The sequence below is a fragment of the Cryptotermes secundus genome, unplaced genomic scaffold (assembly GCF_002891405.2).
Source record: "Cryptotermes secundus unplaced genomic scaffold, Csec_1.0 scaffold1966, whole genome shotgun sequence".
NCBI classification, from domain to species: Eukaryota; Metazoa; Arthropoda; class Insecta; order Blattodea; family Kalotermitidae; genus Cryptotermes; species Cryptotermes secundus.
The window spans coordinates 37,205-59,784 of record NW_019739009.1 but is presented as its reverse complement, the minus strand read 5'-3'; the positions used below and the strand labels follow the sequence as shown (position 1 = coordinate 59,784).

The following is a 22,580-nucleotide window of genomic DNA, read 5'->3' as shown; positions in this document are numbered from 1 at the left end:
AACCGTAGAAGAATGTCATGTCATGTCTGTTTCCACTCAACAAGGCAGGGTATTGTGCACATTCAGCAATCAGAATCAAATGGAACTCACTTGCACAGATGTTTGTACCACTGGACTCAGTTCATTTCCTGTCAGTTTGAAAGGTTAGCAAAAGCAATCAACTCCAATATCTTGTATAATTCTATAAAAATGCAGCGTGCCACACACAACAAAACTGCCTTACTTACAAGATGAAATACTGTGGCATGCTACAAGTCACATACTATTCCTTTACTCTAAACCCATCTCTACTGCTCTATGATTTACTACACACTTCAACATGTATGCGCTGATGTGTCTTCAGACTATTTTGCAGACTGAATGACACACGTCACACCTAAATAGCCACTACCCACTATGAATGCGCTGATGTCTCTTCAGAGTACTCTGCAGACCGAATGACTTATTACATACATCACAGCAAAATGGCCGCTCCCCACTATGTATGCTCTGATGTCTCTTCAGACTACTCTGCAGACCGAATGACTTATTACATACATCACAGAAAAATGGCTTCTCCCCACTATGTATGCGCTGATGTGACTTCAGACTACTCTGCTGTCTAAATGACTTATTACACTCACCACAACAAAACGGTTGCTCACCACTATGTATGCGTTGATGAATCTTAAGTGTACTCTGCTGACGGAATGACTTATTACATACATTACAGCAAAAAGGCTTCTCCCCACTATGTATGCGCTGATGTGACTTCAGACTACTCTGCTGTCTAAATGACTTATTACACTCACCACAACAAAACGGTTGCTCACCACTATGTATGCGTTGATGAATCTTAAGTGTACTCTGCTGACGGAATGACTTATTACATACATTACAGCAAAAAGGCTTCTCCCCACTATGTATGCGCTGATGTGTCTTCAGATGACTCTGATGAATGAACGACTTATTACATACATCACAGTAAAATGGCCGCTCCCCAGTATGTATGTGCATATGTTTCTTCAGATCACTCTTCGAAATGAATGACTTATTACATACGTCACATATAAATGGCCGCTCCCCACTATGTATGCGGTGATGTTTCTTCAGACTCCTCAGCTGACTGAACGACTTACTACACATGTCACAGGAAAATGACAGCTCAGCAGTATATATGCACTGATGTGTTTTCAGTGTACTCTGTTCATTGAATGCCTTACTACATACATCACAGAAATATGACGGCTTCCCAATATGTATGAGCTGATGTGTCTTGAGATTACTCTTAACATTGAATGACTTACTACACACATCACAGAAAAATGGCTTCTCCCCACTATGTATACGCTGATGTGTCTTCAGACTACTCTGTTGGCTGAATGACTTATTACACTTGTCACAACAAAATGGTTGCTCCCCACTGTGTATGCGCTGATGCCTCTTCAGATCACCATGCTGACTGAATGACTTATTACACTCATCACAACAAAATGGCTGCTCACCACTATGTATGCGCTGATGTATCTTAAGTGTACTCTGCTGACGGAATGACTTATTGCATACATTACAGCAAAAAGGCTTCTCCCCACTATGTATGCGCTGATGTGTCTTCAGATGAGTCTGATGACTGAATGACTTATTACACTTGTCACAACAAAATGGTTGCTCCCCACTATGTTTGCGCTGATGTGTCTTCAGATGACTCTGCTGAATGAATGACTTATTACATACGTCACAGCAAAATGGCTTCTCCCCACTATGTATGCGCTGATGTGTCTTCAGATGACTCTGATGAATAAATGACTTATTACATACGTCACAACAAAATGGCCGCTCCCCACTATGTTTGCGCTGATGTGTCTTCAGATGACTCTGCTGATTGAATGACTTATTACATACGTCACAGCAAAATGGCTGCTCCCCTCTATGTATGCGCTGATGTATCTTCAGATGACTCTGCTGATTGAATGACTTATTACATACGTCACAGCAAAATGGCTTCTCCCCACTATGTTTGCGCTGATGTATCTTCAGATGACTCTGCTGATTGAATGACTTATTACATACGTCACAGCAAAATGGCTTCTCCCCACTATGTATGCGCTGATGTGTCTTCAGATGACTCTGATGAATGAACGACTTATTACATACAGCACAGTGAAATGGCCACTCCCCAGTATGTATGTACATATGTTTCTTCAGATCATTCTTTGAAATGGACGACTTATTACATACGTCACATATAAACGGCTGCTCCCCTCTATGTATGCGTCGATGTGGTATCAGAATTTGCTCTTGATTGAATGAATTATCACTCTCATCACTGGAATATTGTCGCTCCTCACCATGTACAAGTTGTAGTTCATTCAAATTATCCTGGAAAATGAGAGTAAATAACATGAAAAATCCAAATAGGAAGATAAATGAGTTTGAAACCCCAGTACAGTGAGATGTTAAATTGGCAGGCATGAAAGTGGGGACAGAGAGAACACACCCCCTCGTATGGTGTGTGCCCATCCCCATCGGCATGTATGGAGGTTTCTGAGTCAACAGAAGTTAAGCTGCACTACCACTGTTTAACAAATTGCAAAATTAAATAAAATTATGCATTTGTAAAGCTAGACAGATGTCTAATTAATAGTTGATAGGCTCCTAGAATGAAATAACAATAAAGGCTAAGCTAAAAAATGATACCAAGAAAGGATGCATATGACCCAGGAAAATCCCTGAAACAATATACTGTCTCATGTTTGGTAAGCAACACAACAAGAAACTGTGTGTTCTCGGATTGGAACGAATATTAATTGGACAGTCAATTTTACACTCACACTTAAAATTATTCACCACTTATAACGTCCTTAAGACGTTAATTCTCCAATATTACAACCCTTCTGTTCCAGTCAGATAAGAACTCTTTCCTGCTAACGTCAAATACACTCTCTGCTGGTCTCTGGCCGACGTTGCACTGTTGTAACTTACCCTTAGACTGAACAGGGAATACAATGTTGAAGGGTTATGCCGCCCACTGTTACACGACAAACAATTCTTGCTTGGATGCTAGCTGCTGTATATCAATGGATGCGTTCTGATTCCTAGCCATTGTAGTGGGAACATTGCACGTTGCCTAGGAAATGAACCCTGATCTCCTCAATCATTCTGGCTCTCTAGCAGTACATCACATTGCTCCCCCCTAAAGGTCATTTGTCCCGAACAGCGTAACAGTATACTATATATTGTGACATATTTGCGCTATGCAGAACAGCCCCTCCCCCGCCAGCGGTGACGTACAGCTTTGGAGCGCTGCCACTGCTACAGTAACAGGCCAGTCAACACTACGCCCCTTCCCATGGTGACGTAATAGCACTTTCCAGGGTGACGTAACACGGGACACCGCTGTTGACACATGCAACAGGGAATGGTATAAAAAGCCGGCTGAGCAGTATGTGACAAGAGTGTGTGATTAGGAGCGACACAGTGCGGATCGTGAAGTCGCTGAGTGCAGTTGCAGTCTATCAGTCACCAAGTCGGGTTGTATCGAGTTCATGGCAGTACAGGAGAAGTATCTGTGATACTGCCGATGACAGTAGTTGTGAAATTATTAAATTGTGTAATTGTGAGAATGACTGTTCAATAAATTCGCTATATCCAATACGGCGTGAAGTTATTTGTCACGTGACTATACACACACACACACACACACACATATAAGGCCTCTAAAAGAAGAATAGTATAGTGTTACTTCAACAGACATGTCCACCCTGATACCACGAAGAAATCCATATGAGTCATCTCCTAGGATGCCACACAAGATTTGTTCAAAATATAAATGCTTGGCTTTTGCCAGAAAATGGCCACTATTTCTGGATGTGTGAAATGGTATTGGGTACACAAAACTGAGTAGAAGTGTGCAAATGCCTTGCAACAACTACATATGTATATAAAATGTATACAAGTGTATGCAGTCTGCACAACAATATTCAATATTTAAAACAAAGTAGACACTATCATATCAACATTTGTTTGTATTGACACTACATGTTTTGGGTCATCATTGGGTGTTCAATGATACCAGACTCAGTTGCTGAACTGTAATTACCAATTTGCATCTAATTTGTCAATAAGAATCCTTACTGTGCAGTCGAGTGTTTTTAAATGTTTAAATTGAGCTTTTCGGTTAAAATTTTAAAATACTCAGATAATAAAATTTTAAAATTAGATACTAAAGATTAAAACATAAAAATTAAAATTGTACTACAATGGAAATGAAATATTTTGTGATAAATCTCTTTAAAACTTTGTGACCGCTACATGTTGACATGATTTTCTGGTAACAGAAGTGACTCTATTGTGGGATGCCTGCATCTCACATTGTTTTTTGATGGTATGGATTTACCTGTATATTTTCTTTATGTGGTATTGGTTTCCTAATTACATTTGTGCTGTATCCATTTTTTGTTGGATGTTTTTTATCGTGTTTTCTTCTGTTTGTTTTGATTCTCTTACTTACTTACTCATGGAGCTGAGCCCTTCTGGAGGAGCCACCAATTCTGCAGCTACTCAAGAATTTCCCAGCATTTTATGGAACCCAAAAGTTCATTACTGTGTTCACAAGAGCCATCCATTGGTCCATATCCCGAGCCAGATCAATCCAATCCAATCCATACCATCCCATGTGTCCCGTTTAATTTCAGTCCCACCTGGTTTCCCTGGACCTTCCTAATGGCATATTCTAAAGCAAAGTTAAAAAGGAGTGGCAATAAAGCATCTCCTTGTTTTAGACCATTCTGGATAGGAAATTTATCAGACAAACATTCACCTACATGGATTTTACTATATGTTTTGTTTAAACACATTTTAATCAACCTAACTAGTTTCATGGGTATCTCAATCTCTATCAGAATATTGTACGTACAATACTTCCCTCCTAACTGAATCATAGCCTTTCTTGAAGTCTATGAATAGCTGATGTACTGTCTCATCGTACTCCCATTTTTTCTCCAATATCTGACAAATGCAAAAGATATGATCTGTAGTTGATCTGTTACATCGAAAATCACACTGATGATCCCCAAGTGATTTTTTAGTAATCGGATGTGTGTGTAGTCACTTGAGCAGTTACCTTATACCCGAAAGTTTATGTTCATATTGATGACAGGAACTCTTAGGTACTATAATGTCTGTTTTGTTGGTTTTCTGTATATTGAGAATTCCAACTTCCTATCTTTCTGATCTATAGTAATGTCTAAGTAATTGATTTTTTTATGTTGTTCTTTTTCCATGGTAAACTTTATGGATGGTTGTATGTAGCACATCTGGATATTCAAACCACATATTAAATATGGGACACTCACATGGCAAAACAGCAGACACTATTGATGTAAGGATTGGAAGGAAAAGCAGACATTTAAATACACTAGATAGGTATCATATTTACAAAGTATACAAGAACAATTTACATATGAATGGCATACACATCAAGACACACAATGCAATATTTCAAACAGTGCATGAACTTTATGATAGACAGCACTAGACATGCTACCTACACTATGTTTAGTATATAGGAAGACCATACTAATAACACATATACAAGAGAAATATGACACACAAAAACATAAGTACACAGAATTGCATCATTTGATATATGAAGACAACATGATAGAAATCATGAGGATGGGGTCACGTGTTGGGTATGTCACGCGACAAATAACTTTAGTGGGTCTCGGATTTAGCGAATCTTTATTGAACATTCACTCTTACACACCATACAATTGTTATCACTTGTAGTGTAACTTGACTTCTGGCCTAATACTTCAATGCGACGTCTCAACTATCCTTGGCCGTGGCTGGATCTCAACTGTCTTCTGTCTGTATCATATGGCAACTAGGTTCCAACTGTATTCTTGCTTTCTATAGCTCTCGGCTTATGTAGGTGTTTTGCGGACTCAGTAGAGGACACCCCTCAAAAAGGTTCAATCTCACGTGTTCGACAATCCGTTGCTTCGGGAATGCTCCTTATACACTGGTAATGTGTTTCATCTCATCCGTTGTTACTCAACGACAATTCGTTGCTACGATTTGTCACTGCAGGAACTCCACAATTTCCACGTCTGTTGTCGTGGAAGTGTCCGTTCCAATTGTAGAGGTTGTTGCGGTGATGGACATAAGGTACATCACAATATTTATACTAATCATACTAATACACATTATACATTACAGTATGATACCCGAAAAAGAATACAATGACAGCATTCGTCATGAAATAAAAACTAAACAATGACGTGCATGGGAACACGATGGACAAGTGAACAGTGCAGTGGTCCCCCCAAAAAACAAAAGAAAAATGTCTTTATGATGGGCCCACGTGCAGCCAAAACATGTTGTAAACTGAGACGAAACATATGGCAAACTAAAGATATTTTATGATTTTAATCACATCATTAAAGTTACACTTTTAGTGATAAACATATTCTAGATGTCTTTAATATTTAAAAAAAAATATTGTTGCATTATTGACGGGTGCTTTAATAATAAGGATAATGACTCAATGCAACAGGATGCTAAAGTATAATATGCTCACATGAGTTAGGTCGTGTAGTCTTGCCCTTACTATCGTCTTGTGGAGCTTATCCTCATTATTCTGTATGTCACCCAACAGGTTGTGTATTCAGAGTGATCTGTAAAAGTTTTTTAATTATTATTAGGAGAAGCTTGTGAGTGTCATTAAACACAACAGACCACCATAGGTCGCGGGGCAAGGGCCAAGAAGGCCTACCCTTCATACAAGTATATGTACTTATGTATATTTGATTTTCTTACAATGATATGTGTACAGGCTGCTTCCTGTGTTGATGTTGTCACTATGTTGTAGCATTTTGGTCTAGACTACGTGTTTGGTGGGTATCTGTATATGTGGGTATGTTTGTAGAACGTCAAGTAGTATGAGGAAGGGGGGAGCCTACTGTGAGTGGTTGAAGAGATAGGGAAGGCATGGGGTTATTTGGTGTGTGTCTTTTTACTAGAATGTCAAATATGGGGTTATGTATTTCTGTAAATGTATCGTTCATCTGTCGACCTGTCTTCATTACGTCTCACATATATAATATCTTTCTTATGTGTTGAGTTTGTGTCCCTTCCTTTCTGTATGTAATATTTTTATGGTCTGGTCCACTGTGTCAAATGTATGTCTGGTTTCCAAAATGTGTTGTGCGCAGTTAGAACATTGTTTATTAGTCGTGATAGCATTTATATTGTAACGTGGATGGCGTAAGAGAAAGTAGGGGTCACGTGAACTCTGTTTCCGAGAGTGACATCACACACCCCTACTCCTTCCATCATTACACAATGCTCGGTAAACACCCCTCCCCACTAGGCTGTGATGTCACGCAACAGGCTAGTCCGTGCTATGAATACTGCTAGGCAATTGGTAAAAATGGCAATTATGCAACAGGGATACAAGGTGCATTTTCCGCTGTCTGGCTGAGGGTTTATAAGAGAAACTGGAATGCCTAAGGAGATGAGTGTAAGTCAAGCAGATGCTGAGTGCAGTGGCAGTCTAGCAGTCACCGAGTGCAGTGGAAGTTCAGCAGCCACGAGTTGTTAAGTTGTATTGAGTGAATGGATCCAAGACAGGGGAACCCTGGAAGTAATTGTAATACTGCAGATGGCAGCAACTGGGACACTGTAAATTGTGTAAGTGTAAGAGCAAGTGTGCAATAAATTTGCTACATCCAAGATGGCGTGGAGTTATTTGTCACGCGTGAAACATCCAACACGTGACAATATTTATATTCGCACAACACATTTTATGTACCTTGTTTATAACACATAACAGGATGCATACTATTAAGATAGGTACATATGTGTCAGGCAACTGTGCCTCATTTGAAGGCGTGTTAACATGATTTTCTGCTTCCTGATGGAGCAATTCCCCTTAAAGGGCGAACTTCCATCCACAACAAATAATGTAAACAAGAGTTAATAAGAACTGTTACAGCAGAGGTTACCACACGTGTCTGTAAACTGAGAAGGTAACATGCTATCCATGATATATTTTAAAAAAGGAATCGCAATCCAACAATCCACAAAACAACTTCTGCATCCATTCCAAATTAATGATTATACTGCATTAAAATAACAATACTGTGACTTGTCAAACTGTTGTTGGGCAACAGGATGTGGAACAAGATACCATGAAGACAGACCCTTGATAAATGGTCGGTTGTCACATTCTGCAACAGTGGAAATGAGGTTACACAACAGTAAGGAAAGGGTGTTTCTCTGTGCCGTGCCTAGCCAAGCCAAGCTGAAGTGTGCTGCTTGCTATGCAGTGTTGCCCAGCAACGCCTCTGTAAACACAGCAATTAAGCAACAATGAAGCGAGGTGCATTTTCTGCTGGCCAACTGAGGGTTTATAAGAGAAACTGGAATCAGGCCTGGAAGTGACTACAGCAGATGTAATTGGGACAATGAAATTGTGAACTGTATAAGAGTAAGAGCGAGTGTGCAATAAATTTACTAGATCCAAGGCCAGTGTGAAGTTATGTCGTGTCACCCAAATCCAACACGCGACAACTGGTGTTACAGTAGGATATGAACTTAAACACGCCACAAGTTCAGAACTAATTATTGCATTTACAAGTGCATTGAGCATTATCCTGCAAATAGAAAATGGAGAAGCAAGATATGCAACGAATAATCGAAATGCTGACAAGAATTGAGGAAAAAATGAATGCCGATGAGAAAGTCTGGTGAGAAGAGATGGCCACCATGAGAAAAGGGATGGACAGCAGCCACAAGGAGATGGTGGCCGAAATCAAACCCGGAATGGATACAAAGGCAACGGCCTGCCAAGAGATGGACAGAAATCGGGGCACGGAGGGCCCCCGCCAGATGAAGGAACAGACCCAGAATCAGGATGGGTGCCAAAAAGGACTGGCTGTCGGCCGCAGAGAGACCAGCCACCATGCAAGAGTGGCACAGAAAAAGCAAACCGACAGACAGGTGTCCCGTTGTGCAGCAGTGGCATGAGGCAGGAGAGACATCGACAAAAAGAAACTGACCCAAGGACTTCGTCGATCCCAGAAAAAGAAAGAGACTGCTGTCGAGTGGGGAAGTAGACCAGTGATCTGTGCAAGTGCAGTTCAGCCACCAACATCAAATGGAAGAACACCTTGGAGAGTGTCCCGGTGCCAACTCAAGACCATAGTGGAGCACAACCATTGGTACTCAGAATAAATATACGCACTTAATCATAGCCCTGACAGGCCGGACAGCAGACATGCTGCACGACATCCCGACAAACATGAAAAACAAAGGTTGGACCATTAGCACAGAGGAGGAGCAGGCAACATAGTAGCACTGGCCTCCCCAGAGAGTGAATGAGAGAGAGAGAAAGTGAGGGATGATTGTGATACAACTGGATCTCCTGACACATTACCAGGAAACCGCTTGAGACAAGCTAGTCTTAAGGAGGGAGCGGATGTAGAGGTTGGAGAACGGATAACAGGAAGAAAAGAAACACCGAGCCACACAAAAAGAAAATGTTGCAAGTATAGCCTCGGAAGGAAAGGGCCGGTGGTGCACTGTTAGGCTATTCGGGACGAACAGCCTTAAGAAGCGACCAGCGTGACATGTCAACCCTTTGTTGGGCAACGGGATGTGGAACAAGTTACCAGAAAGACAGACTCTTGATAAACGGCCAAGTTACACAACAGAAAGGAAAGCGGTGTTTCTCCATGCTGTGCCTAACCAAGCCAAAGTGCGCTGGTTGCTATACAGCACTGCCCAGCAACACCTCTGCAAACACAGCGATTATGCAACAATGAAGCGAGGTGCATTTTCTGCTGTCCAACTGAGGGTTTATAACAGAAACTGGAATCAAAGTGACTACACCAGGAGAAGTAATTGTGAACTGCATAGTAATAAGAGTGAGTGCAATAAATTGGCTAGAGCGAAGAATGGTGTGAAGTTATTTGTCGCGTCACACACATCCAACATACAACAATATTTTACACATATAAATTTATTATATCAGTACCTTGAATTCGCAACTGTCACTACCATCCAAAGTATAGANATAACAATAATAATAATAATAATAATAATAATAATAATGACAAAAAGAGAAATAACAACAATAATAATAATAATAATAATAATAATTAAAACCCTATGTAGTTGAGAGTGTAGCGAGTTGTTTGCTTATGTATAACTGCCAAGAATGCATAATTTTGTACAGGGTCTGGGAGGGAAACCTGACATTTTTAAGCTGACACTAGTCTGGGCAATGGTGGTGTGGGAAGAGAGGGCTCACTGACTTTCAACAGCTCAAAGTACACCATTTCAGTAGACATGGAACAGTGGACCATGGAACATCGTGCTTGTGTTGTTGAGACATTTTTTTTTAAAACTGGTGACACTGTTACCCTGACTCAGAGACATTTCCATGTGCACTTTAATGTGGGTCATCATGGTAAAGTTTCAAGTAGGACAACGATCTTTTTGTGGATTGTAAGCTTCATATCAACTGGCTCAGCACTAAAGAACAAACTGCCTGGAGGTGCACAAACTGTCCGAACACCTGAGAATGTTGAGACTGTTAGGCGGGCAGTAGTGACTAATCCCCATAGTTCTGCAAAGAAGCATGCCATTGCATTAGGCATTTCAGATCGGAGTGTGAGATGATTATTGCAGCTAGATCTGCATTTTTATCCATATAAGATGATTGTTGTGCAAGAGTTGCAACAACATGATTGGGCATTCTGTCTCTTTTGCACAAAACATACTTAAAACTGTGGCAGATGATGCAGTCATTGGCATGAGTGACAAGGCACACTTCCACTTATCTTGGTGTGTTAACAAACAGAACTTCTGTTATTGGTCGGACTAAAATCCATGGAAGCTTCATGTACTGGAAAGATCCTGGACTAGGGTAAAAGAGAAATACTGGCTTAACTTTATTTGTCTGTCATCTCTTTCAAAATAGTCTCCTTGAGAACATATACAGCATTCCCATCATTTTTTCCATGCTTCATGAGAGCCGTGGAAGTCATTTTCCTCAATGCTGTCTAGTAACACTTGCAATTCCCTTTGGATGTCAGATACTGTTTCAAAACATTGTCCCTTCAGTTTCATTTTCAGTTTGGGAAACAGTGAAATTACAGGGGGCTAAGTCCGGCGAGTAGGGTGGATGGGGAATGATAACCATGTTGTAAAGTCACAAACTCTGTGGTCTTCTGGGACGTGTGAGCAGGTGCATTGTCATGATGAAGGAGCAATAAGGGGCATGTTCATATTTTCTGTTAAGGTCTCCTGGCAAACTTCATAACTAATCCCAATGGTGTCTGTGAGCTAATGGATTGTTTGGCAATGGACTTTGTGGATGAGTTCTCATATTTTTCAACATTTTCTGTCGTTTTACTGGTGCTTGGCCACCCTGAAAGTTCGTCATTTTCAACTGACACTTGACCAGCATTGAAATGTGAATGCCATTCAGAAACCTCTGTCTGGCTTAAAGAATGATCTCCAAAAGTCTCATGAAGCATTTCACGGGTTTTGGCAGTGGATTTACCAAACTTAAAGCAAAACTTGATACAGACACATCGCTTAATTTTGCCATCTATTGCAGACAAAATGAAACACCAAGTCGAAAAAGGACTAGAGTAAAAACAATGCATAATCAGTGTGTGGCATCACATGGCAGACTGATGCACTAGGCTTTCAGAAGTGTGACCTTTGGCCTCCCCTCTCATGTTCTTTCATTGAGCACTTACAACAATAACAGTCCAGGAACTATCTGATACCACCTCATATTGAATAATGTTTATTGTCTTCGTTGTGTTTATCATTGAGTAGATGTATCTTTTTGTATTTGTACAGGGAGGTTCTTACAGTTATTGACTGATTCAGAGTGCTGCGATTCAAGGGCACCAACAAACCGTCAGTCAAATATGAATTTTGCCAATAAATGAGCATGCCTGATGGTCGATGTTTGGAATTAAGTGAAGTTATTGACTTTGTGGATGGCTTCATGGCATTATATTTCACGGCAATTAATGCAGTTCATGCATGGGAATGTGTTTATGATTTGTCAGTATTAGGCGGCAGTTATCAACTCCATTAGTCATTTGTTCTGTTACAATTAGTGAGCACTGTGTTCTATCATGATGCGGTATACTTTAGAGCAGGCATGTCACACTCAACTTGTACAGAGGGCCACCTCATCCCTATAAATAATAGTGCAGGGCCGCACTTCAAAATAGAAATATACATTAGATTTTGATACAAGGAAATGTAATTCTATTTATTATTTAGGAATAATTTCAATATCATTACCTAAAGTTGAACACTTATATTTTGCCCACAAATCAAACATGTAATTTTACCTTCTATTTCACAACAGAAAAAATAGATTTCCCATTTTTCTTGAAAAACACGGCGCTCACTTTCAATAGTTCTTTTTTTGCTACTTGAATTTTTGAAAGCAACATTGCCCTTTAAAAGTTACTGTACATATATAAGAAAACTTGTAGTTGATAATTTAATGTTTAATTATAACCTTTATACGTTCATCACAGTGTAACATCAGCACCGGTCGCTGTTTGAAAATGAACTGAATGACAATGTACAAGAGACTACCGGACTAGTAGGAAGGTGTATCTTGTCTCAATGGTCATAAAAGTGAAAGTTTGCTAGCAGCCCATTAGACAATGACTGGGGGTTGCAAGCTAGTTTTGAAGGTAGAAATCCCTTGCACTTGTCTGTCAGTTGCCACCCTCCTTGCATTCATACTACGCCCCCAAAAGGGATTCTTCAAAATACTTGGGGTGGTGAGGCTGTGCGGATTTTAGTGCATTAACCTTCTGAAATACAATGGTTTGCCCTTTACGAACTTTACAAACCGTTGGTTGGACAAACCCTTCTGCAATTCTCAAAAACACTTTTCCTGCAGCCTGCTAATTTATGTCTGCGTGAGACCTCTTGTCTTCTGGTCTGTTGGTAAATTGTCTTTACAAAAAATATTTCTACTAAAATTTTAATATTGATTTTAATATCAATTAGCTCTAAAAGTTGAGGGGCCGCACTTTGTGGCTATGGGGGCCGCATGTTTGACATGGCTCCTTTAGAGCAATGTGTATTTCTGTATGGCACATACATTTCTGCTAGTAAGTGCCTGTGAAAATTTTGTGATGAAAGAGTTCCCAGAAGACAAATAATCCACAATTTGGTGAATAAACTTTGATTCATGAGACTATTTAATTGACAAAAAAAAAAAAAAAGAAAGAAAAGAATAAGCGCCAAGTGCTCAATATCTAGCTCATAGAGACTGGAGTGTCACAGTAGAGCGTAAGAAAGCCAACACAACTGCTGCAGCTTAAACCATATAAGACAATAGTAATCCATGCTTGCAGCTGTGTGATCCAGCTAGCAGGGTTCATTTTTGCAGTTCGTTTCTGTAATGTATCACTGAAGATGAGACTGATCCACAATTGACATTCTTTTCTGATGAAGCATGGGTTCAATTGCAGGGATACATAAATATGAAAAATAATTGCTACTGGAATTCATGCAATCCACATCTAACACATGAAGTGTGAAAGCTGGATTCCGGCATGCTGTAAGGGCAAGGGCTGCTCTGCCTGCATTTTTTTAATGGAACAATTAATTGTTCATTCTCAGACAATTCTTTCTAGAGTTAACAGATGAACAAAGATTCTATGGCTGGTTTCAGTAAGACTAAGCTACTGCACGCATTGCATGTATATCTATGCAGGCTTTGTCTGATACCTTGAGGGACAGAAATATCAGCACTGGTATTTGAAAGGCACATTCACCCAACTTTAATTCTTATGATATTATCTTCTGTGGTTCTTGCAGGACAAAGGTTAAAACAGTGAACACCATATGGAAGAATTAAAAAAAAAAGTAATAGGGAAATTGCAAATATTCCTGCAAAACAGGTTCTGCTGGTGCAAAGAATGTCTACGTGTAGGGGGACAGCATTTTCAACAACTTCTGTAACCTGTGAATTGTATACTTCATTCCAAATGTTACTGGCCACAGACATACCGATTCATTGGCAAAATCTGTATGCACCTTGCAGCCAGTGGTACAACAGTCACTGTGAACCAGCTGAGAAAAGTAAGAAACGCCGTCAACAGGCATATATAGAATTTTTTTTTGTGTTCATTAATAGCTTTATCTGTGTGTTTAATTACATCCATTGTATATTCCACTTCACCACAATTGTATCTATATTTTTGGATGAGTTACCAATGCCAATTCTTCAATAACAACAACTAATCACCCGACAGCAGGTACAGAGGCAACTCCAACAGTGTCAGGTATATTAAATTTACTTCAGACAAAGGGCAACAGGTAATAAGTGTCTATAATCTGTCACACACAGTTACAAATCTTTAGTGAAACATTAGTTATCCTATAACAAATCCTCAATACAAGGACACGGCAGTGTTATTACATGGGTACAGACTACATCAAAGACACAAGACAAATTGTAAACTTTAGCATTTATAGAACCTGGGAACCCTATGATGTAGTACCAAAGCACTGCTTAGTGGATTGGACAAACAAGATAAATGTAAAGGATTTTTGTTATACAGAATTTACAACAAACATGCAGTTCACAAAGTATTTCATTCCAGCTATATTACATCTGCTTAAAAGAAAATGGGACTGGTACATCACAAGCAACATTAAACAAACTACAGTTACCTAGAGACATTTTTTTTTGGGGGGGGGGCATCAAAATCTGATCAGCAGCACAGTAGAGCTTGTAGCCATACCACTGACACCACCAGCTTTATTTGTAATCAATATTTCTTTTTACAGTAATTAAGCATAGGATGTAGTAAGGAACATTCAAGGGTGACTTAGCCCAATTCTTGGTTTCAAGAATAGGGCCTGCTTCACTGCTACAAAGACCAGGCAGGAAGCACCCCGCAGAGTTTTCCTGGAAATTCAGTTCGAAAGTTGACCGGTGGGATCCTTTGGTAAAGTTACACTTGACAGGTTTTGAACTCCGTAAGTCAAAAGTGTGAAGGCCAGCAACCCATGCTACTGGTATAATTTTTCAAGCAGCTGTTAAAAACGACGTTAGGACTTTAAGGTCCAAAGTCCCAAATTAAAACTAGGTGATTGGAGCAGTGAGAATTATGGTTAACTCCCTAAATTCGAATTGTTCCAATCAGCCGAAATTAGAGTAGTAACTTGGAGGCGGAGTTGAAGCTGTGAAGACTTCTTGCTTCGAAGCAGAGTCAGTCTGCGAAAGGAGTCTCTGAACAACTCTCCAAGTGTAAAGTCTAAAATTTGGCGTCACTGTCAGTTTGGTTTAAAAGTCAAAGTTAAAACAGAATTATGTTTAAGTGTGTTATGGGAAGAATCCCTGAATAACTCTGCAAAATTTAATGTGAATCTTACTTTGGCTTAAGAGTTTAAGTGAAAGTGTTACTCCTATGTGTTGTGCTAAAAGAAGCAGTCGCTAAATAACTAGCCATGGATCTGGTCGCCAACGTTTGAGCGATTTCAAGGTGTTTTAAGGGATTAAAGACAAGTGCTGTTACATGTATATCAAGAACTGCTAATTAAACAGTGTGTGTTAGTGCCTAGCTATAAACACTCTTATCTTTCCCGCTGACGTGAGGCCCGTATTCATCCTGAGACAGAATCTCATCGCTCTAGTGCGAATGCAGTACCTATCACCTGTAGTTTCTGGTTCATTCCCCCTTTTTCCTGAAATGTAAGCCATTATAGTAAGCTTACTGGCACCCAGCATTGAAGTAACCCATATCCCACAAACAATTGTTCACAACAACAAAAAGGGAAACAGAACTGGATAAGAAGGACACAGCAGCAACCTGCAAACTCAGAGTACCCACAGGTGAGAGGGAACGGCTAGAGGAGCAGCTACAACCAGCAACCAAGGGGCCAAAAGGACGGTAAGAGAAGGAAGGTGGCACAACATAAAGGGCCCAACGGAGTGAGCGGTTAGAAGCTGTTTCATGTGCAGAGGCAGAGATGGAGATGAGGAAGACAAGTGGCACTTCTGCACATGTGTTATCTGCCTAACCGTGCACATACAGCTCACCTCAGGTTCAGCCTTTAGTTCTGGAAATGTTACTGCAAGAGGATCCTCTTCCTCTTCTGCATCTGAGACTGCTTCAGCTTTTACATTCATGGCCTGATTTGCATTATGAGGTGTTGGGTATGTCTCGCCATATGTATCCACTAAAACGTTCTCTGAATTTCTACAGTGCTGTAAAAACCATCACATCTTTCTCAGAATTGGATGCAAAACACCACATAAACAGCATATGCTCTCCTTGCTATGGCTGCTTCTCATTACATCTAACTCATAGGAGCTGTTTTCTACAGATTTTCTTCTCTACATCTATCAAGATCATTAGAAAGTATTTGGATCATAGCTCAGTGACCTTCCTGAGAGACAAATGGTCACTGCAAGAAGTACAGAAAATATCTGCTTTCTTTGGTACCTAAAAACATCATAATGAGGAGCTCTGTAACTTGTAATCTTCATTCACCAAGCATAATTAAAATTATCAAGTCAAGGCGGATGAGATGGGCAGCTCATACAGCAGACATGGAGAAGATGAATGCATACAGGATTTGTTGAGAAAAGGCAACATACATACATACATATTTATTTCGTTCCAGAGATCTACAATTGGCAGTGCTGCCTTGAGATATAGAACATGTCAATAAAAAGTACATTTAAAATGATAAATTGTTAAAAATTAAATATCCAAGACATTTAAAAAGGCCACATATAATTGTAGTACATTAACAGTTGTAGAACACAAACAAGTAACACATCAAACCAAATCACAGACACGACACCGAAACAAACAACGTCAAAAATCAGGTGCCATTCACAACAATTATAAACAAAACCAGACAGATCATATTATATTCTAGATGTGACAAAATAATAGGTGCAATCTTTATCTATAGGAAGCACAATCATTCCTTGATTTCCATTCATAATACTCATGTAAGGAATAAAAAGAACCCACCTGCAAAAATTTTTTTAGGGAATATTTGAATTTCTTAATGTCCTCTGACAAGCTTTTAATTCTACATGGCAAGTTGTTAAATATCCTAATCCCACTATAAAACACTCCCTTTTGCACTTTAGTCAGTTTACAGGTTGGATAATGTAAATCTAAACCCCGTCTAGTGTGCATGCCATGAATATCTGAATTTGTTACAAACTTGTCCATATTCTTAACCACAAAAACAGATATTGAGAAAATATATTGTGAATAGAATGGAAGAATGTTTAATGCTTTGAAAATTGGTCGACAAGAGTCCCTGTTACCCGCTCTCATTATTATTCTAACTATTCTTTTTTGAATTATGAAAATTTGGTCACTATTAGTTGAATTACCCCAGAATATTATACCATATGACATGATAGAATGGGCATAGGCATAATAAGTCATCAATAGGCTTTCTAGGGACATAACTGAAGTTAGGATTCTGATGGCATAGCTAGCCGAGCTTAATTTGCTGGCTGTATATTTGATGTGTTCTTTCCATGATAAAGTACTGTCAATTGTTATTCCAAGAAATTTCAGTGTACTCGTGTTATTAATTTGGATATCCCCATGGTTTATATTGATATCTATTGGTAAATTAGGTTTTGATGAAAACTGGACACAATTTGTTTTTGTCAGATTCAAAGTTAACGAATTAATAGAAAACCATACATTAATTAATTCAAGAATTTCTTTTAAAGTAATAACAAGTTCATTGTAGTTCGACTTGCAACACAATATGCTGGTATCATCCGCAAATAAAACTGGCTTTGACACTTTATTTATTATATATGGTAAATCATTAATATATACTAAAAAGAGCAATGGCCCCAGGATAGAACCCTGAGGGACACCCTGTTTAACCTTTTGCCATTTAGAAACACCACTTTCAGTGTTATTATTCAATATTGTTCTTTGCTGCCTATCAGTCAAATAGTCTTTGAGCAACTTTCCTGCTAAACCATTGATACCATAAAACTCCAGTTTTGCAAGTAGTATTTCATGATTTACACAATCAAAAGCCTTAGTCAAATCGCAAAACAAACCTCCTACAACTAGTTTGTTATTTAATGCTGATAGAATAGTATTTATTAAGTCATGAGTGGCTGTATCCGTGGACAATTTAGTACGAAATCCATGTTGTTCATGCGCCAGGATTTTATTTATGTCGAGATGATGTTGAAGTCTATTATATATAACTTTTTCAAAAAGAAAGCAACCACTAGGAAGACACAGGCATAGATGGGAAGATAATGTTTAAATGGATCTTAACACTTTGTGGACCAGCAATTTAAATATTTAAATCACCCTGGGGACCGGCATGTTTTTACCTACTACCGTAACTTGTGCACTGTTCACTTTAAAATTAATATAAAATCTCCTCGTTAATTTTATGAACTAAACATTTTATAAAACACTTACCAATGCTCCTAGAAGTGCTTGAGGGTGTGATGTTCCTCAAAACATTCCCCTCTGTGAAGTGGCATTACACAAAACTTGCAAATGTAGACAGTCACATTCCTTTTCTTGTGAACTGGGCAGACACGGCATTGCCTTGCCTAGAAGGATTCTTCCCCTTCAAATGTTCACTCTTCACAATTTTTGCGAGGGTATGTTTCCGCATATCACCCGAGTCGCCCAGGGGGGTCAAAATGAGGTCTGCGTGGGGTGGAAGTACATGGGCCTGGTCGCACTAAGACTGTGTCTGCCACCGGTTTTGCCGCTACCATGTGGTCTGTAGCCAAGGCTTTTGCCACATTCAGCAGAAATGCCTTGTGTTTCAATTTTGAATGAGGGTTTAGATTTTTGAAAACCAAAAATGAATTGAAAATGTCACAATTTATAAGCCACAAGACAACTTTCTTCGTCCACTTTACTGTTTTCCAAGGAAGAGAATAATAGGCCAAGTACTGATCGGCTCTATCAACTCCCTTCACGAACATATTATACTCGGAAATACAAACAGGCTTCTTTAACTGTCCATGTCTCCTCTGAACATCAACCATGCTCGAATTGTGAATTGTGGAAATCATATTCACAACACGAGTATCCCTCCAGGACTGAAGAAGAATATCCCCCTTCCTCCTGAATGTGGTTTCACCACGTTTCAGGGATTTACATTCCTCTTTCAGATCTGGAGGAAGGCCTCTGTTCACCCTAATTGTTCCACAAACATGTACTTATCTCGAAAGTGGGTGTTCTGCAGTTGCCACACTGTTATAATAATTGTCTTGATAGACATGGTAATTTTGATCAAGATAGGGTTCCAAAACGGAAAGAATAGTTTCTTGTAATTTCTTTCCTTCACCAGAATAAAATTCTGAATTTCCAATACAGCCTGAAGTGCTTTCAGTAACTATACGAACAAATCAGGCCATACTTTGTAAGTTTCCCAGGATTATATGTTCGCATATTGCACTACTCACTGACAGCATGCTACGTACAGCTTGAAGTAATAAAGGCATTTATTTTCCTTTGCAGAGGCATACAGTTACAGCAAGGTCACATAACTGATTAGTCAGCAAACATTCCAGAGGCTTATCATGCAGCTGCAGGCAGCTACTGCAAGTTGGGTGGTGTCACAGCGCTGTATAGTGTGCTGCAACTTATCATGTTCTAAAAACGTATTAATACGCGACTGGTCTGCCATGTTTAAAGCGAAAAACATATTAATGCGTGCGCGGTCTGCAAAGTGTTAAAGAGACTTAGAATGCGATGCTGTTTACTGGATTCAAATGGATCAGGATAGTGACCTGTGACAGGTTCTTGCGAACACATTAATAAATTTCAGGTTCGATACAACGTTGGGAAATTCTTCAATGGCCAAGCAATTGGTATCTTCTCAAAGTCTCACTCAGCTCCATGAAGTTATTTATGTTATCTAAAGGCTCATTACTGTGGTCACATCCTCATCATGGCTCCGTATCCTAAGATAATCAGACCCAGTACAGACCCTTCCAAATTATTTCTGTAAACCCTATCTTAATAACATCTTTCCATTCGCACTTAGGTCTCCCAAGTGGTCTTTTTCTCATGTGTTTCCTCCAAAACTTTGTATACATTTCTCACTCTCTCATGTGCACTACGTGACTTACCCACATCACCCTCCTATATAATACACAAAACTGTTATAATGTCTACACCCAAGTGTAAGAAACTCCCCACATAGATTATGCAAACAATCAGTAGCAGGTGACAAAATATAGTTTCTTTGACCAAGAGAACTGACATATGAAAATAAATTTCTTGTCTGTGCACACAAACACAGCAGGAAATGTTTGTGGGGTTCATTGTAATTAGCTTATAGGAGTTCTAGTAATTTAAATTCTTGGTTCTAATAAGTGTACCAGTAACTAACTGCAAACAGTTCCGTGACTCCATAAGGATCTTTGCTGCTATAGAATTTCTCTGAAACATGGTTCAGTTTACACAAAATTTAATTTCATCTACATCACAACTGATTAAAAAGAAATGGAAGTGGTACATCACAAGCAACATTCATTCAACAAAATATTAACTGTCTAGAGACACTTCAGAAAAAGGTCTTCAAAGGCCAGCCAGCAGCACAGTGGAGATGTTTCCTCTGTTCAGACAGCCACAGAGATGGAGATGACAATTGACATTTTTGCATATTTGTGATATCCGCCTAACAGTTGACATACAGAATCATGCAGCTCACCTCAGGTTCAGCCTTTATCTCCTGAATTGTTATTTGCTGAGGATCAGCTTTCTCTTCTGAGTCTGAGACTTCCTCAGCTTTTATATTCATGGCCTGGTTTGCATCATGACTTGCTGGGTATATCTCACCATATGGACCCACTAAAAGCTTCTCTGAATTCGTATAGTTCTGTAAAACAATCATATCTTCCATCAGTCATGGCTGTACAACACCATACATCAAACAATGCTCATTACATCTACCCCATAAAAGCTGCTCTCTACGGATTCCTTCTCTAGACTTCATAATCTTATAAAGTATTATTTTCATAATGTAGGGACCTTCTCAGAAACTTATGGTCCTTGTGGTAGTACAGAAAATAGCTGCTCTTTGTGTTACCTAAGCACATATTACTGGGTTCACACATGCCCATCATGACTTTTCATCCTAACACAAACAAACCAAGTCCAAACTCCCCAAAATTATATATCTAAAATCCATTTGCACAAATGACTCCCAAGTCGTCTCAATCTTTCAGGTCTTCTAGCCAAACCTTTGTATGCATTTCTCATTCTCACATGTGTACTACATGACCTACCGATATCACTCTCCTTGAATTGCTCACTCTATTACATAATATACCATACTGTTATAATACGAAGAACCATGTAAACTCCCCAGATGGATCATGGAAACTAAACCAAGATAGGCATAAATATTTAATTTTTTAAGCAATGAGAATTGACATAATTAATTTCTTCTAAGCACACAAGCACAAAACACGTACCATCCTTCCTCTCACAACAGGAAATGTTTCTTTAGCTCTCTGTAGCAGAGTTCTTGGCACTTCTGCTGCAAGAGAATGCAAAATCTTTCTTATTACAAGTTTTATGGATTGCAAATTAATTGATTTCCCAGAGCCCTAGTGATATAGCATCATATTTGTAACAAGCGTAGGTGTATCTGGCCAAGAATTATTTTTCCAAGTTACCATGCAAACATACTAACGATTGCAAACCTATTAATTGTGTACAAATCGCACAAACATTTACTGACGTCGCTTCTCTGTTCTCACGGTTCTCACGGCAGCATTCTGTTCGTGACGTCACCACGGACATCTTACCAAAGAGTAACGAAAAGTTTTGGGTGGGTCATACGCAGAACTTGGCCGAGACAACAGGACCACAGGACCACAGAACCGCCATGACGTCATAGCTAGAGCGAGCTGACCTTCAGCACTTCAGCACTGCTCACTAGGTACCACTCACTGCCTAACCATCAACAAATTCCAAAACTGAATTGTCACTATCCCCTAAGAATTATATGATATACTCTTTTCTCGGATTATAAGAATTAAATATGTGTAGTTGGTGTAGTTGAGTTTGGATACTTTCACGTGGCTTACACATGCACACAGGCCCGTACATACAAACACACCCACTCTGCTTCGCTATGACTGAAGTAATGCAATTTTACCTACGGTATGCAGCAGTCACTGTGTGCACTTTAATTACAATGTTAAGTAAATATATATACAGAATGTCCCAGGAGGAATGTGCCAAACTTCGGGAGGGTGTTCCTTGTGTTAAAGTATGCCGATATAACCCAAAACACCTATGTCCAAAGTTGAACGGTTACGGAGATAATGGCCAGAGAAGTGTCAAACTTTGACCGGTGTTACACACTTGTTGATTATAAAATACGTGTTAAAACTGGCACAAATATGTGGTTTCTGTAATGTTAATAATGTACGTAACATCAAATTAACTTGTGAGTGACATGAAGCCATTAAATTGAACTACAAAAAACTCGCACGCCATGTCAAAGTTGTCGTTAAAGAGTTCCAAGCACTATACATGACA

General features: G+C 39.3%; 2 protein-coding genes across 3 annotated transcripts; both read right to left on the bottom strand.

Moving 5' to 3' along the window:
• Positions 1-545: 545 nt before the first annotated feature.
• On the bottom strand, positions 546-3,771 carry LOC111871613 (zinc finger protein 271-like; the record flags this gene model as incomplete). The annotated part of the gene is made up of 2 exons (XM_033754318.1): positions 3,732-3,771; positions 546-1,361 (listed from the first exon to the last, which is right to left on the bottom strand). Coding segments are annotated over exons 1-2 (856 nt in total), but the record flags the coding sequence as incomplete, so codon positions are not given.
• On the bottom strand, positions 2,274-21,966 carry LOC111871611. 2 transcript variants are annotated; one of them, XR_002844067.2, is made up of 6 exons: positions 21,737-21,966; positions 21,506-21,570; positions 20,740-20,907; positions 16,091-16,258; positions 6,563-6,659; positions 2,274-2,358 (listed from the first exon to the last, which is right to left on the bottom strand). XR_002844067.2 is itself a non-coding variant. In XM_023864832.2 (5 exons), exons 1-5 carry the CDS (start codon positions 21,834-21,836, stop codon positions 10,601-10,603), a joined length of 516 nt encoding a protein of 171 aa, XP_023720600.1. In that variant the 5' UTR covers positions 21,837-21,966; the 3' UTR covers positions 10,161-10,600. The 2 variants fall into 2 exon arrangements, 1 of the variants encoding a protein (XP_023720600.1); XM_023864832.2 differs by lacking the exons at positions 2,274-2,358; positions 6,563-6,659 and adding an exon at positions 10,161-10,615.
• Between the last annotated feature and the right edge of the window lie 614 nt (positions 21,967-22,580).

What these genes read in the sequence shown, in the direction of transcription:
- LOC111871611 (XM_023864832.2), bottom strand. Translation starts at nt 21,836, where the DNA reads ATGTCCGTGGTGACGTCACGAACAGAATGCTGCCGTGAGAACCGTGAG. An exon ending in CTGTTGTGAGAGGAAGGATG is followed by an intron (nt 20,908 to 21,505) that starts GTACGTGTTTTG and finishes ATTGTTTTACAG; the next exon opens with AACTATACGAATTCAGAGAA. An exon ending in AGATAAAGGCTGAACCTGAG is followed by an intron (nt 16,259 to 20,739) that starts GTGAGCTGCATG and finishes TGGTTTTTACAG; the next exon opens with CACTGTAGAAATTCAGAGAA.